A 19,499-nucleotide genomic window follows, 5' to 3' on the forward strand; every position below is an offset into this window, starting at 1 on the left:
AAGAGGCTGTAACTGCCACTATGCACCACGACCATCAAACATCTTTTCGTCTTATCTGCCAGCCGCGCATCTCTATACTGTGTTATGAGGTGTGTTGGTAATTGTCTGATGCTGGCACTGGGCCTTGAAAAGGAAATGGTGTGTGTCTAAGTGCAGACAAAGCTATTCAGGAAGTCACGACAAAGCAGCTTTCCCCCTCCTGCTTGGGCCAAATTGGAGCCTTTGGACTTACTCCTTTCATGACTTTAAAAGAAAAGAAAGAATCTCTCTCAACTGCCTTGGCTCTGGAAACAATAGTTGGAGGCTAGAAGGTGATTTCAGAGCTCATTTGTTTTTGCAGTGCACAAGCCCCTTTCTCCTCACATCATTTTCTAATAATTTTATTGTCAGCATCTCGGACTATAAAACCGACAAGTAAAAGCCTCAGTTCCACTTGAAATAGTAAATAATAATAATAACAACAATACAATCTTTTCCTTTTCTTTTGGCCTGATCTTCAAATGAACCAATTTTGTTTCTTCTGACACTGTATTTCCTGCTGTTGCTGCAGTTCTTTTTAAAAATGAGATGCACTGATTAGCTCACTTGCTCCCCCAAATAGTATTCGGTTTGGAGCTCAACCTTGTTTATGGTAAATTATTACCATCTTCAACCTATATGCTGAAGGAAGGGGAAAGGGTGGGTTCTAGTGGTCAGAATGTACGGCTAAGCACACAGTCAGGAGTGCTGGGTTCTACTCCAGCTTCTGCTCCTGACTCAGAAAGTAAGGTGGCACAAGTAATCGAACCTTTCTATACCTCAGTTTGCCCAGCTGTAAAATGGGCTGATATCATGACAATGAGGTTGTGCATTTGTGAATCACAAGCAGCCCCTTGGATTTCCTCAACAAAACGCTTCACTGTGATAAAACAACAAAAACAGAGTCCAACGAGTGACTGATCAAAACAGCAGGCTAACCAGATTCCAGATAGCTCTCTGCTTTGAAGCATCCTCCAAGCTGCTGCCCTAAACAACTATCTCTGTCTACTTAGAGACAGCTGTAGACAAACACATTGTTACAGCTAATGTGTCACCAATTTTTGCTGTTCCAAAGATCATTTTTGCTTCCAACACAGTAACTCAAACTTTGAGGGGCCCAATTCTCTCAGCACTGGGCTCAGATCCAGCATATACATGGCCCCAACTTAGATCATATTTATGCACTCTGCGGCAAGTCAACCCATTAATTCCTGAACTAAAAGTTAACAGTGAAAAGCACAGAACACTGTATTTGCCTTCCTCTTGAGGATGCCGTAAGGGTTAATTAAAGTTTATAAGGAGCTTTGATATATTTGGATGAAAGGCAAATGATTAGTATTACAAATAGTGCCTTGATAAATAAACCAGTGGATGCCTGATGAAACTGTCATCACCGCTCATTTTCTGAATTCAGATGTTAACGATGATCGAGCCCTGCTCCCAGCACGTACGCTCAGCACATACCATGTGAAAACAAAGAAGAGAGCTGAATGGATCCATTCTGGAGCCTGGACACACAGACAAATGGAGCTCCAGGAGCCACATGTATAGACTTGGCCATTAGTGGCACAGTCTTTCATTGCCTTCAATTGAATCAGCTGCCTAAGGACGTAGCTGCCCCACTGCAGTAGTCTGTTATCCCCAGCCGACCAGCTGACATGAAGGTCTATCTCCCGTGGTCTAATGCGTCCAGATACGGACCCAGTGCAGGGCTGTCTTCATTAGTCTGGAGACAGACAGTCTTAAAAGGGTCTGTCTACATTACAATCAGGAGGTGTGATTGGAGCATGCGTAGACATGACCAAACCAGCCCTGATCTAGCTAGCTCAAATTACAATGTCAGTGCAGACACAAGCGAGCTGCCAGAGTACAGACCCAGGCAGCTTGTACTCAGGTGGCTAGCTACTGTGAGTCAAGCTAGCAAGAGCAAAGCTCTCTCAGGTCTGTCTACATGTGCTGCTATCATATCTCCCCATTGCTGTGGAGACATACCCTGCCACAGCCATTCTGGGAAGAGCAAACAGTCCCACTAAGCTCAGTGGCCTATTGACTCTGGAACGTAATGATGTCAGTTGGAATTTCAACTTTTTAAGCAGCCTCATGGACAACAATTCACAAAAATAGCAGATGATTAAGAGAGCTTGTGTGAGATATGCCACCCAGATCACAGCTTGGTCCAAGAATCAGAAAACCTACTGTATGTTGTTAATGCCACCACCTTGGATTATTTGTCCTGAAAATGTTATCCTTTGTTTACATTCTGCCCTTCCACTAGATTGGTCAGCTTCACTTATTGTTTCAGAATAGTATGCTAAAGCTGAAAGTGTACTGCTGGCAGAGCGAGCATTGTATCCTCTCCTAGTGGCTGACCTAGTAGTATATAGCAGCCCACAATTGCTACTAGCTAATGGAGTAATTACTTTCATTTAAGTGATAGAGATCTGTGCTTTGGTGTTGAAGGTCCTGGTTTCAAGTCCTACCCACGACCCACAAGGGAGCTCATTAGGCAAGCCATGAAAAAAAAAAAGTCAAACTAAGTAGCCGAGTTTGGAAAGGCCAGAAGACAGGGAGAAATAAATCATTACGAAGAGCTGGGACCTGAAATGTTCCTCAACAGCTAACGATAATGGATGTAGTATCTGTTCTGCATCCCACCTTGAAGGGACTCGCCCACCTCTTGTGACTTACATTCATAGCTGGGGGTCATGTCTGATCCTTGGTTGCTTCTGGCTATTCAGATCACAGCAGTGGTCAAGAGTAATTCCCAACCCACATCTGCTTATAACAAGGAGAATGGAATCCATTTTCTCAGATGGGAGACCTCAGCAGAGTGACTTGTGCACTTGTTTCCTCTAGACCGGCTCACTGTACCACACTCTGTCTAAGGCTGCATCTTCAGGCCACTCGGAAACAGCAATATAGAATGAGACTGCCTGGTTACTTAGCCACACTTCTGCAAGGAGCATATTACCCTGAGCTGAAGAGGCTCCACTGGCTTCTAGTTAGTTACTGGGTGCAACTCAAGATGGCACGTGTGATCTAGGAAGCCCTATATCATAGCTTGGGACATGCATATCTTAGAGACCTGCTTTTCTTCTTGTGTTTTAACCCAGCAGGCATTATGAGCCTGGATGCTCAAGCAAGGTAGGAGACTCAATGAGGAGCATTCAGCTACCACCCAACCAAACAGCACTTGAGCTGGCTTTCAGGGCATGTTGTCAGATCCCTTCAGCCAGGCTTAAGGGACCCGGCACTGCAAGCTTTGCTCATGTGAGTAGGCTTTACACACATGCACAGTCCTATAGAAATCAATAGGAGTATTCCTGTGAGTAAGAATTACTCACATGAGCAAGGCTGACAGGATCAGGTCCAGCCCAAGGGGAGGGGCTAAACAGGCGAGCAGGCCCGTACTGCAGGAAGGTCACTGATTCAGCTTTGGATTGCTCTGAGAGACGTTTTTTAAATACTGACTTGTGCATGTGCTTCGAATCTAATGATAAGTGCCTGGAACACAGCAAAATACATGTAAACAGACAGGCAATCAGCAATCACACGCATCCCATTGGGAGGGAGACGGCTGCCGTCTCCATCCTTAACCAATGGAACTGGACATAAGTCAGCTGTAAAACATTCTCAGCTACATCCCATTCATCTCCCATAGCAAAGGCAGTTTAGTGGCATCACCGCACATGCACTTTGATGATGCTGTGCAGAAGAGACCGTATAAGTCCCTTTATATATTAATAAGGGGACAGATTCACAACCGATGGAATTCAGCACAGCTCCACTAAAGGCAATGGAACAAGGCCAATTTACACCAGCTGAGGATCTGGTCCAAGGGCTCTTTCCCAGCTGATCTTCCTGTCACATTGACTCCCGCAGCGGCTTTGGAACCAAGAAGGGGAAGAGGGAGAGAAAAATCAATTTAATTGCAGCTTAGTAAGCAAATGTGCTAAGTGTTGCTGGCAAAATGTGAGCACTTTATTGTGAGTGGAGGGGGGGAATGGCTCTTTTCATTGCATGGGAAAGTGGGGTGATAACCAGATGACAGCCTGGTAGATTTGTTTTCACCCCTTCCCCTTCTTTAAACAGGAGGAAGCCTCCAAGAGGCACACAGTTAATGGTAGATATTTTGTGCTTGTACTATTCCATTTAATAGTCAATCCACTGCACCCTTTGTTGTTATCTGACACGTAATTACCCTTTCATGCAAAGTTTCTCTCTTTAGCAGATCCCAGTTTTGCTTTCCCCGCAGATACATTCCCGTGATTGGTTTTATTGCACCAAATGCTGGGCTGTCCTCGTGGAAGGGAAATGGCTCTAACTACATTTCTCTTGCACAGCTGCAGCACATTGCTTGTGCATTTTTTATTATTTCTCCCATATTTTCTTTTCCATCAGCACAGAGACTCGAGCTAACAAAAGTACCAAATTGGCATCCTCCAGGGGCGTGTGTGTTGCCAACCCTAATACCATCTGCAGAGCTTGCATATAAAGCAACATGTGTGCTCACAGGGATGGTGTTTTTAAAAGAGCTTGTTCAGTCATGTGCAAAATACTGCGCCCCCACCCCCGGGATTATGACATCGAGCTGAGAGGTAGCACCACTTCTAGGGGCTGATCCTGCTGCCACTGAAGTCACTGTCAAAACTCCCACTGACTTCAGTGGGCCAGGCTCAGCCCCTGAATGACTAAAAGGGACTGACTGTAATGGGGCTGCTCAAAGGCCTTGGTGCTAGATGAAAGCAGGGCTCTTAGCTCCGGAGCTGAAATCCAACACTCATTACTGCCAGTGCCTTCTGCCAATCTTTGTGGTTCTTTGGTCATGAAAGCTGCCCAGGCAGCTCCTTCCAAACAGCTGTCCTATATCTGGAAAAAGTTGTCATTCCCTTATTTATATCCTGAGTAAACAACGTGCGTCCTTCCCAAAGAACAACAGGGCTGCACCAAGTACACCTTTGTATAAAACCTCTACTCAGCTACTCAGACTTATCAGGATAGAATAATAATGTACCAAATACATTGTATATACTTCGCTGTATGGTGGTGTTATGCAGAACACTGCTCCAAGTATTAAACCTAAAATTTGTATACTTACCTGTGCTTTATACATATTTACCTGGGCATTGGCCCGTAAATATCATTATAAAGCACTGAGAGTTTTTTTAAATGGTTCAATAGACTATACCTTATACTTTCTGCAAAAGATCTTATTCCTGTGACAAATTACTGTGCTAGGGGAGGAAAACAGTGATCACCCTCACTCTCTTTGAAATGAAAACTGGTATGAAGATCTTCCCACAAAGATGATGCTTATGAAAGGCATGAAGCCACTGCACCAAATTGCAGCATATACATTATATATGTAATTTACTGTATATTGTGTAGCACCCAAAGTGTGCTAGGCAATCCTTCAGCTATGCAGACAGATACAGTCGCTGTCCCAAAGAGTTTATAATCTGAGAGCAATTTGGGGGCAGATTTTCAGAAGAGCTCACTCAACGGGCTGGGTTCTTCAGAGCTCCTAGGGCAATCTGGTTATAAGGGTCACAATGGGAGCTGCTGAGTGGGTAGCGCTTTAGACAGATTTGGGGCCTAAGTGAGAGCTGAGCCCCAGTTGTGCGCACTGAGCACTTGAAAATCTGGCCCTAAGGTCTTTGGAAAAAAACGAAAGTCACTTCTCCTGCCACCTCCCAGATGGAACAGAGCAGCTGTTCAGCTGCCCACTGCATTGCCGTGCTAGAAATGGAAAGTACTGTTTCCACCTGGAACTTTAGGGGGAAGTTTAGGTAGGTGGGATGCAGTTCTCAGAGTTTTGCCAGGATACCAGGATTACAAAGGTGCCAGGAGATCTTGCAGTACAGCACCCCCAAATATTCGGGTGAGATACAAGGCTCAGCACTGAATCAAAGAGGACAATGCCTCCTACTAAACTGTCACCAGTACTTCCCACAGCATGTAGGTCAGTGGTACTCACTGTGTCCCTCATGGCTCTGAATCAGGGACATCCAGGGCCAACTGTGTTAAGACGAAAATCTGTATTTGATTATGAACCAAATGTGTGTTCCCTGAGCTTCACCCTGTGACTTTTTAGCTAACGTGTCTGTATCCCTCTGAGGAGGAAGTAGAGGGCCCTGCCTCCCTAGCTACCTCCCACAGCTTCCGCTGCTGCCCTAGAACTAGCCAAGCTAGGAGTGCTTCCAACGCCAGCTGTCCAGCCCCAGCTGCAGCTGCTCACCAGCCCCCCTGCTGGCCCCCTTCTGCATGGCCAGGGAAGGAGAAGAGTAGCTCTTGGTGCACAATCAGCCGCTGGAATATGGAAGATGAGAATAGGAGCTCTCCTGGCTCTGCTACAGCTTAGGGAAGTGCTTGACAAAGGTCCTCTCCCCAGCACAGCCACTCAGGGTACCCTAGAAAAGGAGAAGCTGAGAACCTACACTAGATAGGCAAAAGGAACCAGAAACCACCTGCAACTCCACTCCCGGGGTTTCTCCCAGCACTGGGGAGTCCTTAGCAGGCACAGAGCCAGCACCTACACCTCTCTGTCTCTCTCTCTGTCTCTCTCTCTCTCTCCAGAGCCCCTCGTGCAGAGGTGGAGAGGCAGGAGCCTGTTGCATTAGCACTATCCTCAGCTGGCATATGACCCCTAATGGACTGTTGCCAGCTGGCACAGGTTACAGCAACCCCTAAAATATCAGAGTTCTGGCAAAGTAGCACAAAGAGAGCAGAACAGGCCAGACACTCTGCCCCACAGTGCTGATTGTAACCGCCTGACCTTTCTGAAAGAACATTTGGCCCTCAGACTGGCCACTGCTGATCCAGGTGTTTCATGTAGGTCTCCCATCAACATACTGCTCTAGTTCAGAGCTACTTAGTTTAGGAATTCTGACAGGATTAACCCAGAAGGTCAGACAATCACAAGCTAGCCTGAGCCAGCCCCGAAGGGATAAAGATAAAAAGCAACATGGGGGTAGCGGGGGGGAGGGGATAGAATGACATAAATCTAACCCTCCTGACACTGAATATATAGAAATTCTTTTAAATTGTTCAACGGCCTTCTTCATAATGATCTTCAGAACCGTATCTTCAGAGTATTTCTACCAGGGTCCTGCCAAGGGCAGTCAGGACCAAGAGTCAGAGCAGGGTCAAACCTAAGGCTGAGAGTAGCAGGGGAGCTTGCAGTCAAGTTCCAGGCCAGGGTCAATAGCAAGGATCAGAGTCTGAGTCAGGTTTCAGGGTCCGGGGCTGGAGGCAAGGTCCAAACTGAGCTGAGATCAAAGCCAGGAACTGATGATCAAGAATGGTCATGGTAGTTACAGCAGATCCACACTGTTGCCTGGACACTTCTTGGAACGACCCTTAGGTTTGTAGAGGGAAAGGAGCCAATCAGGAGCCATGAGGCTGCTGCCTGTCAGACCCCTTGAGGTGGGACTTCCCACAGCAGCTAATGGGTAGTGAGACACAAATTAGTTACAGCCACTGCTGGGTGACCGCATGGAGGTGTTCGCTGGCAGCTCTATAGACCTGTCTTTGAGACTCACTGGGCCTTCCAATCTCAGTCCAAGAGTGAATGGCTTTGAATTTTCTTGGCAGCGTTGGGTACTTCTCAAAATCTTTGTACATTCTTTCAGAGAAAAAAGAAAATTTTCTCCTCCTTCCTCTAAAATGTCAAACAAAAGGTTTTTTCTGCATCCAAGCTTTATTGGGCTTCTTCTAAGTAAACAGCCAAAAATTTTTTGCCCTTTTTAAAATTTTTCTTTTTTTACAAGCACAAAACACTGGAAGGTTCCTGGATGCCTGATGCTCATCATTTCGTAAAGTAAACAGGCCTTGTTCAATCAATATTTATGCCCCTATCACTCACAGCAGCACCATGAAGCTGTAATGGAATGTAAGGGGGGCAAATTCATTCATTGTAATTACCAGTGAAAAATTAACAAGGGTTTCATTTACTGCCTATTGTTTTTCAGATATCTCAGAGAGGCCACTCATGCGCAGTCAATAGATTAATTAAACAACACAGATAATATAAGCCTGACACCATTTGTCTATGACAGTTTTATTATTATTATAGTCAGCTGAGTTTTGCCTGACCAATTGGATTGCTAAATTCTGACAGAACTTTGTGTCCCGCTCAATGTTCAACAAAGACGCAACTGTTAGCAACCCGGATGGATACTGTGGAAGAAAACTATTTTCAAAGCCTAGCTACAGTTAGGAAAGTGACTGAGAAAACAGCTCCTTCTTATTCAGCAGGTCTGCTCCCTGGCTCATCTGAGTCACACAAACACAAAATGAGAGTGTTGTTTTTTATCACTGTTAGACATGCAGTTGAAATACAGGGTATGGGAGAGCAAACTAGATTTGATTCTAACAAATTTATTTGAGCATAAGCTTTCGTGAGCTACAGCTCACTTCATCAGATGCATTCTGTGGAAAATACAGTGGGGAGATTTATATATAGAGAGAACATGAAACAATGGGTGTTACCATACACACTGTAAGGAGAGTGAGCAGGTAAGGTGAGCTATTACCAGCAGGAGAGCGGGGAGGGGGGTGAAACCTTTTGTAGTGATAATCAAGGTGAGCCATTTCCAGCAGTTGACAAGAATGTCTGAGGAACAGTGGGAGTTGGAGGGGGGGAATAAACATGGCGAAATAGTTTAACTTTGTGTAATGACCCATCCACTCCCAGTCTCTATTCAAGCCTAAGTTAATTGCATCCAGTTTGCGAATTAATTCCAATTCAGCAGTCTCTCGTTGGAGTTTGTTTTTGAAGTTTTTTTGTTGAAGAATTGCAACTTTTAGGTCTGTAATTGAGTGACCAGAGAGATTGAAGTGTTCTCCCACTGGTTTTTGAATGTTATAATTCTTGACGTCTGATTTGTGTCCATTTATTCTTTTATGTAGAGACTGTCCAGTTTGACCAATGTACATGGCAGAGGGGCATTGCTGGCACATGATGGCATATATCACATTGGTAGATGTGCAGGTGAACGAGCCTCTGATAGTGTGGCTGATGTGATCAGGCCCTACGATGGTGTCCCCTGAATAGATATGTGGACACAGTTGACAATGGGCTTTGTTGCAAGGATAGGTTCCTGGGTTAGTGGTTCTGTGGTGTGGCGTGTGGTTGTTGGTGAGGATTTGCTTCAAGTTGGGGGGATGTCTGTAAGCAAGGACTGGCCTAAAAGTTGCAATTCTTCAACAAAAAAACTTCAAAAACAGACTCCGAGAGACTGCTGAATTGGAATTAATTTGCAAACTGGATACAATTAACTTAGGCTTGAATAGAGACGGAGTGGATGGGTCACTACACAAAGTAAAACTATTTCCCCATGTTTATTTCCCCCCTCCACCCTCCACTGTTCCTCAGATGTTCTTGTCAACTGCTGGAAATGGCTCACCTTGATTATCACTACAAAAGGTCGTCCCCCCCCACTCTTCATCCCCCTCCCCCGCTCTCCTGCTGGTAATAGCTCACCTTAAGTGATCACTCTGGTTACAGTATGTATGGTAACACTCATTGTTTCATGTTCTCTATGTATATAAATCTCCCCACTGTATTTTCCACTGAATGCATCCGATGAAGTGAGCTGTAGCTCACGAAAGTTTATGCTTAAATAAATTGGTTAGTCTCTAAGGTGCCACAAGTACTCCTTTTCTTTTTGCGAATACAGACTAACACAGCTGCTACTCTGAAAACCTAGATTTGATTCTGGCTCACGCATCACCAGTTTGTTAGTGTTCTAGACATGCTGCAAAGCCTGCCTTTACTCCTGGACATTTCAGGGAGGGCATTCATTGACGAGTGTCATTATAGGTCCCATCCTGTGACCATCAAAGTCAGTGCCAAATCCCCCACTGGCGTCAATGGGCACAGGATCAAGCCCTCCATTATGTTAAATTGGCAGACTTGTGTTCATGTTGGAATACACAGTTCAGTTAATTAATGTGTTAAGATCTTAATTTTGGCAGCGTACATTGTTGTTTTAATCTATGTTAAACTCCTCCAGGAGACTGGCGCTGTAAAACCTGGAGAAATTAAAAAAAGAAAGATTATCAGCTGAACTCTGGATGCAGAATCTTTCCAGCTGGTGCTGATGCAGAAAGAATGCAATGTGATATTCAGATCCCAATTGCAGAACTGGTAACCACCTTTCTGACTATGGGCCCAACCTTGCAGGGTGCAGAGCAAGGGTGCCGGAACCTTTGTAGAAGTGTGGGAGGTTGCACAGTGCCCCACCCTCCCGCCCCTGTTGCTTATAGAAGGAATTGTGGGTCCTCAGCAACTTATAGAAAGCTCTGATAACTTCAGAGGATCACCCCCCCCCCCCCGCACACACACACACACACACACACACTGCATTTTAACATTAACCATTCCCTTTTGTTGAACAAACTATATCTACAGTAATAGTTACAGGATATGTCATGTCATATATTTTGCGGTTTAAATTATTTTTATACCCTTCAGTGTTTGTAACTCCTCCTTGGAAACATGAAAATAACATTTGTTTCTCCAGGAGGTTTTTAGTTCCATGTTTCTTAATATGACATTAACAGGGCCTTGATATTTTTGATAGTTGGAGAGTCTTCTGGGATGCCTAGATGTCTCTTCCTCCACGGTTCAGCCCCACTCATAAAGGTCCTGCTCTCCTCTACAATCCATCAGCTATGCTTCATCCATACACTAGTGGGAGCAACAGGGGGCTCCTTGCTCTTTCAAGGCCCTCCCAAGCCCCGCCAGCCCCTGAAAGCGAGAGGCCAACCAAGCTGGAAACCTGACCACTGCCAGCATCAGCACAAGCATTGGGAATTGGGTTTGCCAGCTCAGTGCCACTAAGCAGAGCCCACTGCATGTATTCCTGACAAACCAATCTGCGAATTTACTTGTAATTAATCCAGCATATCAATTCCTCTCATTATTTCTTAATCTAACTAAATTATTAATTTTGATATGGTTTTTTTTTAATATGAGAGAAAGACAAAACTCCTGCATAAAACACAGGGAGGCAGTGCTGTCTAGTGGTTAGAACAGGGGCAGGGACTCAGAATTCCTGGATTCTGCTCCAAGCTCTGACACTGACCCACTAGGCAGTTTTAGGCAAGTCATGGATGACCTAATTTTCAAAGGTTCTGAGCCACTCTATCTCCCTTGAGTCAATAGGCGCTGGACATGCTTAGCTCCTTTGAAGGCCTCAATTTGTTCCGCTGGAAAACAGAAGGGGCAAGGGGGATTGGCTGACACTGATTAATGCTTGTGAAGTGCTTGGAGATCCTGAAATGAAAGGCTCCGTAAGCACAGAATATAAACCACTGAACCTCAGCTGATCAGAAACACAGAGCTGCTGTACAGTGGCTCCCTCGTAAACCATCCAGCAGACAGGATTAATGTTACTAATCCCTTGCTTGCTAACTGGCTCACCTGATTAGGTGTCTGCTAGACAGCGGACACGAGAAGACAGTCACACCATTCCAGGGGGACTCGCCTCACCTACCTTTCTTCACAGCTTGATGGGACTCCAAAAAGAACGGAAGAGAAGCACAAGAACGTTTTCCCCAGCCAGACAGGTAAGATTCAAACTGTCCATTGCAAATGCAAGAGGCAGCTGTAGCATCAGCCTGGACGGCAGCAGCCGATGCACTGGGGACTTCATTCCATAACCAGCCAGGCGAGACACCTCTTATGACTTTGAGTGGGACACATTTTTAATTCCATGCCCCATTGTTACTATGAGCTTATTGCTTAAAATAAAGGCCTCAGCAAGAAGTCCCTGCTTGAGTGAACTGCTGGCAGTGCCTTCCTTGGACAGGAAATGTTCCATGGCAGCTCCTGAATGTGATAAACCGCAGACTTGATGCAGCCATTAGCCAGTGATGCTCTGAATTAGGAAGGAAGGAAGAAAGTGACTAGAAGAAAAGTGGGCAAGGCTAGGAAAGAAGCAGAGAGAGGATCAATAAGGTAATAGCTACATTTACACTGCAGCTTGCAGCATGCTTCCCAGTGTGGCTAGACAGATATGCTAGCTCTGCTTGAGATAGTGCCCTAAAAATATGCAGTGTAGCCAGGGGTAGCAAAGGCAGTGGCTCAGACTAGCCACCCAAGTACATACATAGGGACTCTACAGGTTTGTGCTCAGGCGACTAGCACGAGCTGCAGCCCATGCTTCGCCGGCTACGCTGCTATTTTTAGCGCACTAGCTCAATCGGAGCTAGCGCGTGCCTGTTTACCCATGCTGGGAAGTCTGGTCCCAGCTGCAGCGTAGACGGAGCCACAGAGAGTGCGGTGCAGGGAGATAAAAGTAAGAAAGAGGAGGTGAAATCAGGTAAAATAAAACAAGCATGCTCCTATCCATTCTGCCAATAGAATATCAGCATAGGGAAAGTATAGCCACTGTGATAATGTCCTGGACTCCTATGTAGGAGACTCGGGTTAGATTCCTTAGGCCTAGTGCTCTTCTCACCAGTGTAGATCAGGAATGCTTTGCCATGGAGGTTGATGAATGGAGACACCTCATTTCTCCATTAGGAGTTACACAACCAGTTTACCCTATTACTTTACATATGATGTTTCCGCCATTACAATATGAGCTCCTTCTAGGAAGTTGGAGAGGGTGAGGAAGACCTATCTGCATACTGCAAAAGTATTGCTTTCTACTGGGTTAGCAGCTAGCCAATATCCAAAGTACATAACCTCATGGCCAGACGATTGTACTGTCCTATGCCCAAGGACCTGTTCTCCCTTTATTGCTGCTTCACTGGCTTTGATGCACATATATGAAACCAGATTTGGATCCCTTAAGAGGGGTTAAATGAAGTGACATCATGTTCCTTTCCTCACAACTAGCTCATATTTCATATTACTCGAAAGTAGTTTCCAAAGCCAAAAATGTAATGCACTAAAAAATGAATCTGTACTGTATGAATCTCAGGGGGATGCAACTGTTTTGATGGAAAATTCAGAGGAAATGAAGGAGAGGCAATTGCAGCTGTCAGATTTCCGGAGTTATGGCAACTTGGCAGGTGTAACTTAGAAATTTAGGGCCTGATCCTGTAGCCATGAGGAAATTACCCTTGACTTTGAGGGGGGAGGTTTGAGCTTTGGCCTGCTAAACTCAGGGTTGTGAGCTCAATCCTTGAGGGCGCCATTTAGGGATTTGGGGCTTTGAGCAGGGGGTTGGACTAGATGACCTCCTGAGGTCCCTTCCAACCCTGATATTCTGTGATTCAATAGGAACAGGATCAGGCCACTAACAAGGTGGTTAGCAGTCCAAAGAGCAGGGGAAAACACAGTCTGTATGTGTTCTGTGGATATTCAAAGGGGGCTGTAAAATGAAGAATCAATTCTACTGCAACTGTTTTAAGTAAAAAGGTTCATTTGAAGGAGAATACAGTACATCATGGCTGACAAGCGAGGTTTTATTTTGACGTTTTGAAGAGTGCATTTTCAATACAAGCCTATTTACTCAAAGGGATAGTTATGGTTAAGAGAGCACTTTCATTCTAAACCTCTGTTTCCAGTGACTTGTTACCTTCCCCCACAAAAATGATCTTTGGGCCTGAAATTGCACAAACTCATTCTTCCATCCTAGATAGGAGAGATTATGGGAAGCCTGAAAAATCCATTCAGTCATTGTTGTTTGAAAAAAGCGTAAAAAACCAGTGACTTTTGCCACATGAAAACCAACGTATTTTTACCAATTTAGGAATTTTTCAAACAGCAACTTGGATTTAAAGTTCCAGACTTGGCATACACATAGTCATTTGTGAGAAATATCTTAAACAGACACAATTTATATAAAAATCATGGGCCAGATGCCCCTTTCAGTTACACTGGTTTAAATCCGGAGTGAAAATCTGATCCAAAGCCCTTTAAGATTCCCATTAACTTTATTGGTTTTGGATCAGATCCTAAACCCTCTGATTTCAACCAAGTCACTCCAGATTTACTGTTTCAGAGTAGCAGCCGTGTTAGTCTGTATCCGCAAAAAGAAAAGAAGTACTTGTGGCACCTTACAGACTAACAAATTTATTAGTCTCTAAGGTGCCACAAGTACTCCTTTTCTTTTTGCAGATTTACAGTGGTATAATCAAAATCAGAATCTGGTCCCAGGTATTTCAAACAGTCAGTTATTTACCACTGTTAGTACCACCATAGGTTATTAAAATGGAAAGAATTTTGAAAATGTTCCTGGTTTATGCTGCTTACCTACTTTTTGCATTTCATGCAGTTTGGATTGTGAAACTAAACTGGTCAGTTTCAGTTTCTGTTTCTAGTAAGTTGCAGGTTGCTGTCTCATGCACTGTACAATACTGTTCTTTGGGCCCAGAACACTGAAGGGGAATGCTCAAGTCCAACCAGAAACGGCTTTCACTGAGACAAAAATGAATGTCATTGAAATATTTATATTCATATTAGGACCCTGACTTTTTTGTTTAACTACATAAGTGTAGTGATTTAAACCAGTTGGTGGCATCTGCAGCTCTGCCACAGACTCACTGTGATGGACAAGTCCATTAAATTCTCTCTGTCTGCTTCTCTATCTTTAAAATGGGTATAGTCATGCCTACCTCAGAGAAGGGTTGTGAGGATCATTCACTTATTGTTTATAAAGTGCTTAGAAATCCACAGATGAAAACTGAAAGTGTAAACTGCTTTCCTTGTGTGCTACATGTCTCCCTTTGTGCCTGATCCACAGAGGACACGGGTCTGCTATAATACCCAGCTAGGGGACTTGGCCCGGATTCAGCGGTCCATCTGTATTCCACATAGCACACACTTAACTTCAGGAATGTGTTTAAGGCCCATTGGGCTTTGCTGAATAGGGGTGGATTTAAGCACATGCAAAAATGCTTTGCTGAATTGGGGCCTTAGTTCTCCATTTCACACTATACAGATTCATGCTTTTAGCCCTGGAGCTCCAATCATTAGTGATGATGACCATTACAAGTGTGCAAAGTTGTCTTCGTTACTATGCCGCATGTATCATTTTCTTACCAGTTTAGTTATACACCAAGCACAGAGCTATCCAGAGCATTCAATTCAATTACTATTTTAAATTTAGAATACAAGGGAGTGTGCTCACAGCAAGCCAAATAACAAGAAAAGTGTATATATCTCTAACAGGCAAATATTAAACTTGAGACTGATCTAGGGAAAGGGGAGTGGATAGAAACATTAAAACTTTTGGCACAGATCGTATAAGCAGAAAACTAGAGCATGATAAAACTATCTAGCCGTGGTAAGGCCTGGTGAGGTCATAATTTGGAACAGGGAGCGCAGTTACAGTCAGCATATAAAAACAAGCAGCATAGGAATGAAGATGACACAGCAGACAGAAAAAATGATACATGGACTTGAGAATCTTGGTTAGTCAAAAAGTTCATAGACACGTAGGCTGGCATTCTGAGAGAAAACTTTAATACCCAGGGCCAACAGAACAGGTAAGGGCTACAAGGCTGAGCACAGTGGTATCAGACACCTGACAAGGTGGCATGAACTTCAGAGAAGGTGTCCAACCAGTAACAGGAACTGAAGCAAGAACGTCGGTACACGGGGCAGGATCTGACTCACACTGGTATAAATCAGGAGTAATTCCACTGACAGCAATGAAGTTACACGGATGTAAAGCTAGCTGGGGTAAGCAAGAAGAGAATCGGGTCCATCCTGAGCAGACAATACACAGATTAAAAACTATCAGAGGCAGCAATAGGTGCCACTAATCTGACTCGCAGAAAGGAATTAAGCAAGCCGCGAAGAGGGAAAAATACTTGCTGTACTGTATGTACTTCATACAACTGCAAAACCTCTGGAGAGGGAGCAACCCGGGAGGGGCTTTCTGGCACCCACCCCTCCCAAACATTTCTTACAGGGTCCTTATCTCAGCTTTCACAAATGACAGAATGCTCAGGTCGGGTCATATCCTTCAGGTCTTACTCAGGCAAAACTCCTGCAGATTGCAAGGAAACCAGCGAGCTAATCTCCAGTCCCATCACAGCAAACGCTGCTTGCCTTTGGGCTATGGCTAGGCTGCCCTGCAATCCTGTTCGCTCCTCCAGCCCTACATTAAAAACCCTTTGGGGGGCGGAGGGGAGGAAGAGATGGTGGCAAGGGTTTAATGGACAAATGTAAGCCACTGGTGATGATGCTCTGAGTGCATCATGCCCTGGTTTGGTTGCGGAAGTAAGAGCCTAAAGGACTTCACTGGGAAACTGTTGCAAAGAAGTTGGCATCCAGTTCCCCAAGCCAGGCAACAGCATGAGCACAGGGGGAGCGAGGGCACCGAACCAAGCGGTTCTCCCACCTGTGACTGTTCTCAAAGCTGCCCGTGTGCTCCGGGCATGTCCCCGCGGCCACTTGCAGGGGCTCCAGCCCGCGGGACAGCTGGGCACACCACACTGCTCTTGCAAAGCCCCCTGGCGCCGATCCGGGCTGGACCCCAGCCACCAGTCCCCGAAGAGAAGCGGGTGCTCCTTACCTTTGGCGTCTGCCCTTCGGGTCCTGCCACCTCCAGCCTCCTCCTCGCCCCCAAGAAGAAGAGGAGAGCAGCGATCCCCAGGATCCCCAGGAGAGACAAAGCCAGCCGGCGACTCGGCCGTCTCATCGCTCAAAAGTCCCGCCTGGCGGCGAGGCGAGGCGCGGGGCAGAGGGGCTGGTACCCCCGCGGCGGGCTGCTTCCCCTGCGCGGGGCACGGCTGGAGCCGGGGCTGCGCCGAGCCGGGGCGGAGACAGAGAGCGGCGAGTCCCGGGCTGGGCGCTGCGCGGGGCGGGGGAGGAGGAGGAGGAGGGACCGGGGCGGGAGAGGCTGGCTCCAAGCAGGAGATGCAGCGCCAGACGGTGTCAGGCTCTCCGGGAGGCAGGAAGGTGGCGGTGTGTGTCTGGCTGTGTCACCCGGGCTGGCAGCGCCCCAGGAGCAGGGGGAGGCGCTGCCGGCTGCACGGATTCCCCTGCCGCTGCCAGCCCCGGCTCCTTCCCCCAGCGCCGCCGGGATCACACCGGCTCAGCCTGCGGCCGCTGGGCCGGGCCCTGGAGCTCGGGGCGGCTCCGGACTCGGGCGAGCGCTCGGCTCTGGGGCGGGGCGGGTCCGGGGAGATCGGGAAGGCTCCGAGCCGGCCGGCGGGGCAGGGGCCCTGCAACTTTCCAGCGCTTCCGAGCCGCCAGGTTAGGCTCAACTCTCCGGCAAAGCGGGGCGGGGGCAACCTGCAGCCAGGCAGCCTCTCCCTGCAAGCTTGGCCTGACCGGCTCCTGCCAAGCCGCCTGGCCACTGCTGTGCTCGGCGCTGCTCAGAGCCCGCAATGGCGAGGGGGCTTTTGCCAGGGGCAGGAGATTTACACGCCAGCAGAGTCCCTCTGCTCATTACAGTGCGCCTGGTTCTCCGCTCCCTCCGCCCAGGTAACTCCAGGGAAGGCGGTGGACCTACCTCCCGCCTGAGGCTGGTGTGATGAAAAAGAGGAGAATCAGGTGGTCTGTGTGCGGGTAGCCTCATAGTTCATGGGTGATAGCCTGTGTCCACCCTCCTGCCTAGGGTGATTTAGGATTTTTAAAGCAGGTGGGGGCTTTATTTCAGTGGGGGGGGGCGCGAAGAGGGCTTGTTTCTTTGGACATTACAGCACTAAAGTCAACCACTTGTGAGAATCAGAATGTTTCATAAAAGTGAGCAAGCTGGAACCAGAGGTTCTTTTACTGAGCTCTCATTAACAACCTCAGGGGCATAAGTGCAGTGGGCAGGGCAGGTCTGCTGCTGTTAAACCACCATCCCTGGAACCTGCAAGTGAGCAGCTGAAGGACACCAGCAGGGTAGGCTGGGGTCAGGCCACTTCACATTGGTGGAGCACCATTCAGGCTGAACAAACCCAAGGCCCCTTGCAGAAAGGTAACAAAGTGACATGGAAAGGGGTATTATGGTGAAAGGAGGCACCCACTTAACATTACATACGCGAACCTAAGGTAGGCCATGGAAATTAATTTATCCAATTGAAACAGCAAGGGGAATGGAGGTAGATAATTTGATTACTGGAGTTGGAAGAGAAGATAGAAGGCTTTAGACCTCACATGAGCCCTTAAAAACTAAAATCATAATCATCAACCCAGAATGGATCTGCTTGAGGTAGAGTGGTGGTAGCTCTGAGCAAAGGATAAGGTACTGTTTTATTACTAGTATGAGAGCCAGGGTGAGAAGCAGTAGCTAAGGCCCTGCTCCTGCAAGTGGTTCCCTGGCATGGGACTTCTGCAGTCACACGGAGTCCCAATGACTTCAGTAGGGCTCTGTGTAGATACAGGGGTTGCCTGCCATGAACAATTTACAGAGTAAGGGCTTAAGGTAGATAGAATATTGTAACTGGAGTTCATTTGGGATCATACGCTGCTAGAAAGACCATAGTAAACACAACAAAAAGTCACATTTCAGACCCGAGCTCAGTTCCCTTCCCCAGCTTACTACTTTTCCATTTCTAACCTTGGCCAGAAGTGAATAAGCTGACCCTTCCCTGGCCCAAGAAGATGGAATAAATTAGATATCAGAGCAGATGTGAATCATTCATGTTAGTATAAAAGCTATAGAACAAATCCCCATAAAAACAGGAACCCATGCATAAAACAACATATGGAAGGAATCAGAGATAAGCTGTCAGAAAGCTGGGCAGACCACTGCACTCTCTCCTGTGCATTTTTCCCACTGCTTCTGTTTTTATGATTTCCTCCAGTTGTTTGTGTCACTTATTTACTGTTTGCAGTCTCCATCCTTTGTCTGCTTTTGATTTATTCCAAGGCTCACTGACTCCTCTTTTTATGTAATCCATGCCTCTTAGGCCTGATGTGCTTAGAAAGATGCCCAGATAAAAATTTCATTAACAACAAGACATTTAATCTTTTCTTTGTTTTAAGGTTGTGTGACTTTTCTGTCCAGGGGGTTTGTAGAAGGATAATGCGACGAAATCCATGTCCATATGCAGAAGTTTTTAACAATGGCAGAAGCAGTTGGTGCTGGTGTAGAGAAGACAGTCTTTGCAAGTAAGCAGGGTTGAGCTCCCTCAGCATGTGACTAAGGAAAACAGGTGCTGCAAGAAGTGGGGTTAGTAAATGTGATTCTACCACTCTTCCTACTGAGTTATTCTCCTAGCAGTCTGTATGCAGCTGAAGAGGGCCATTTTTTTCCAGGAGACAATACAGAGATTCTTTCCCCCTTGTGTAATATTCTTCTGCCCGTTAATATGGTTAAAGAGTCCAATGTTCTAGTAAAATTTCAGATGGGGCGATTCTGTTTACATATAAACTTTGCCCCTAGTTTCAAACGCATACAGTATTCTCAGGTTCCCACCTTACACTGTCTGGTACTATTAAATGGAGTGGAGAACATGCTTATAAAAGTTGCAGATGACATCAATGAGGGGGCGGGGCTGCCAGCACTCTGAAGGACTGGAGTTGAATTCAAAATGACCTTGACATTGGTCTGAAATCAACAAAAATGAAATTCAGTAAA

At 46.2% G+C, this 19,499-nt stretch overlaps 1 protein-coding gene across 2 annotated transcripts in view; it reads right to left on the bottom strand.

Moving 5' to 3' along the window:
• The window catches only part of GALNT14 (polypeptide N-acetylgalactosaminyltransferase 14), a 184,524-nt gene extending 167,808 nt beyond the window's left edge, over positions 1-16,716 (bottom strand). For both annotated transcript variants that reach the window (XM_073338658.1, XM_073338657.1), the window contains exon 1: positions 16,500-16,716. In XM_073338658.1, coding sequence (XP_073194759.1) covers positions 16,500-16,625 — 126 coding nt within the window. In that variant the 5' untranslated portion in view covers positions 16,626-16,716. The remainder of the gene's footprint in view (positions 1-16,499) is intronic.
• Between the last annotated feature and the right edge of the window lie 2,783 nt (positions 16,717-19,499).

Source organism: Lepidochelys kempii, chromosome 3 (genome assembly GCF_965140265.1).
Source record: "Lepidochelys kempii isolate rLepKem1 chromosome 3, rLepKem1.hap2, whole genome shotgun sequence".
Taxonomy (NCBI): domain Eukaryota; kingdom Metazoa; phylum Chordata; order Testudines; family Cheloniidae; genus Lepidochelys; species Lepidochelys kempii.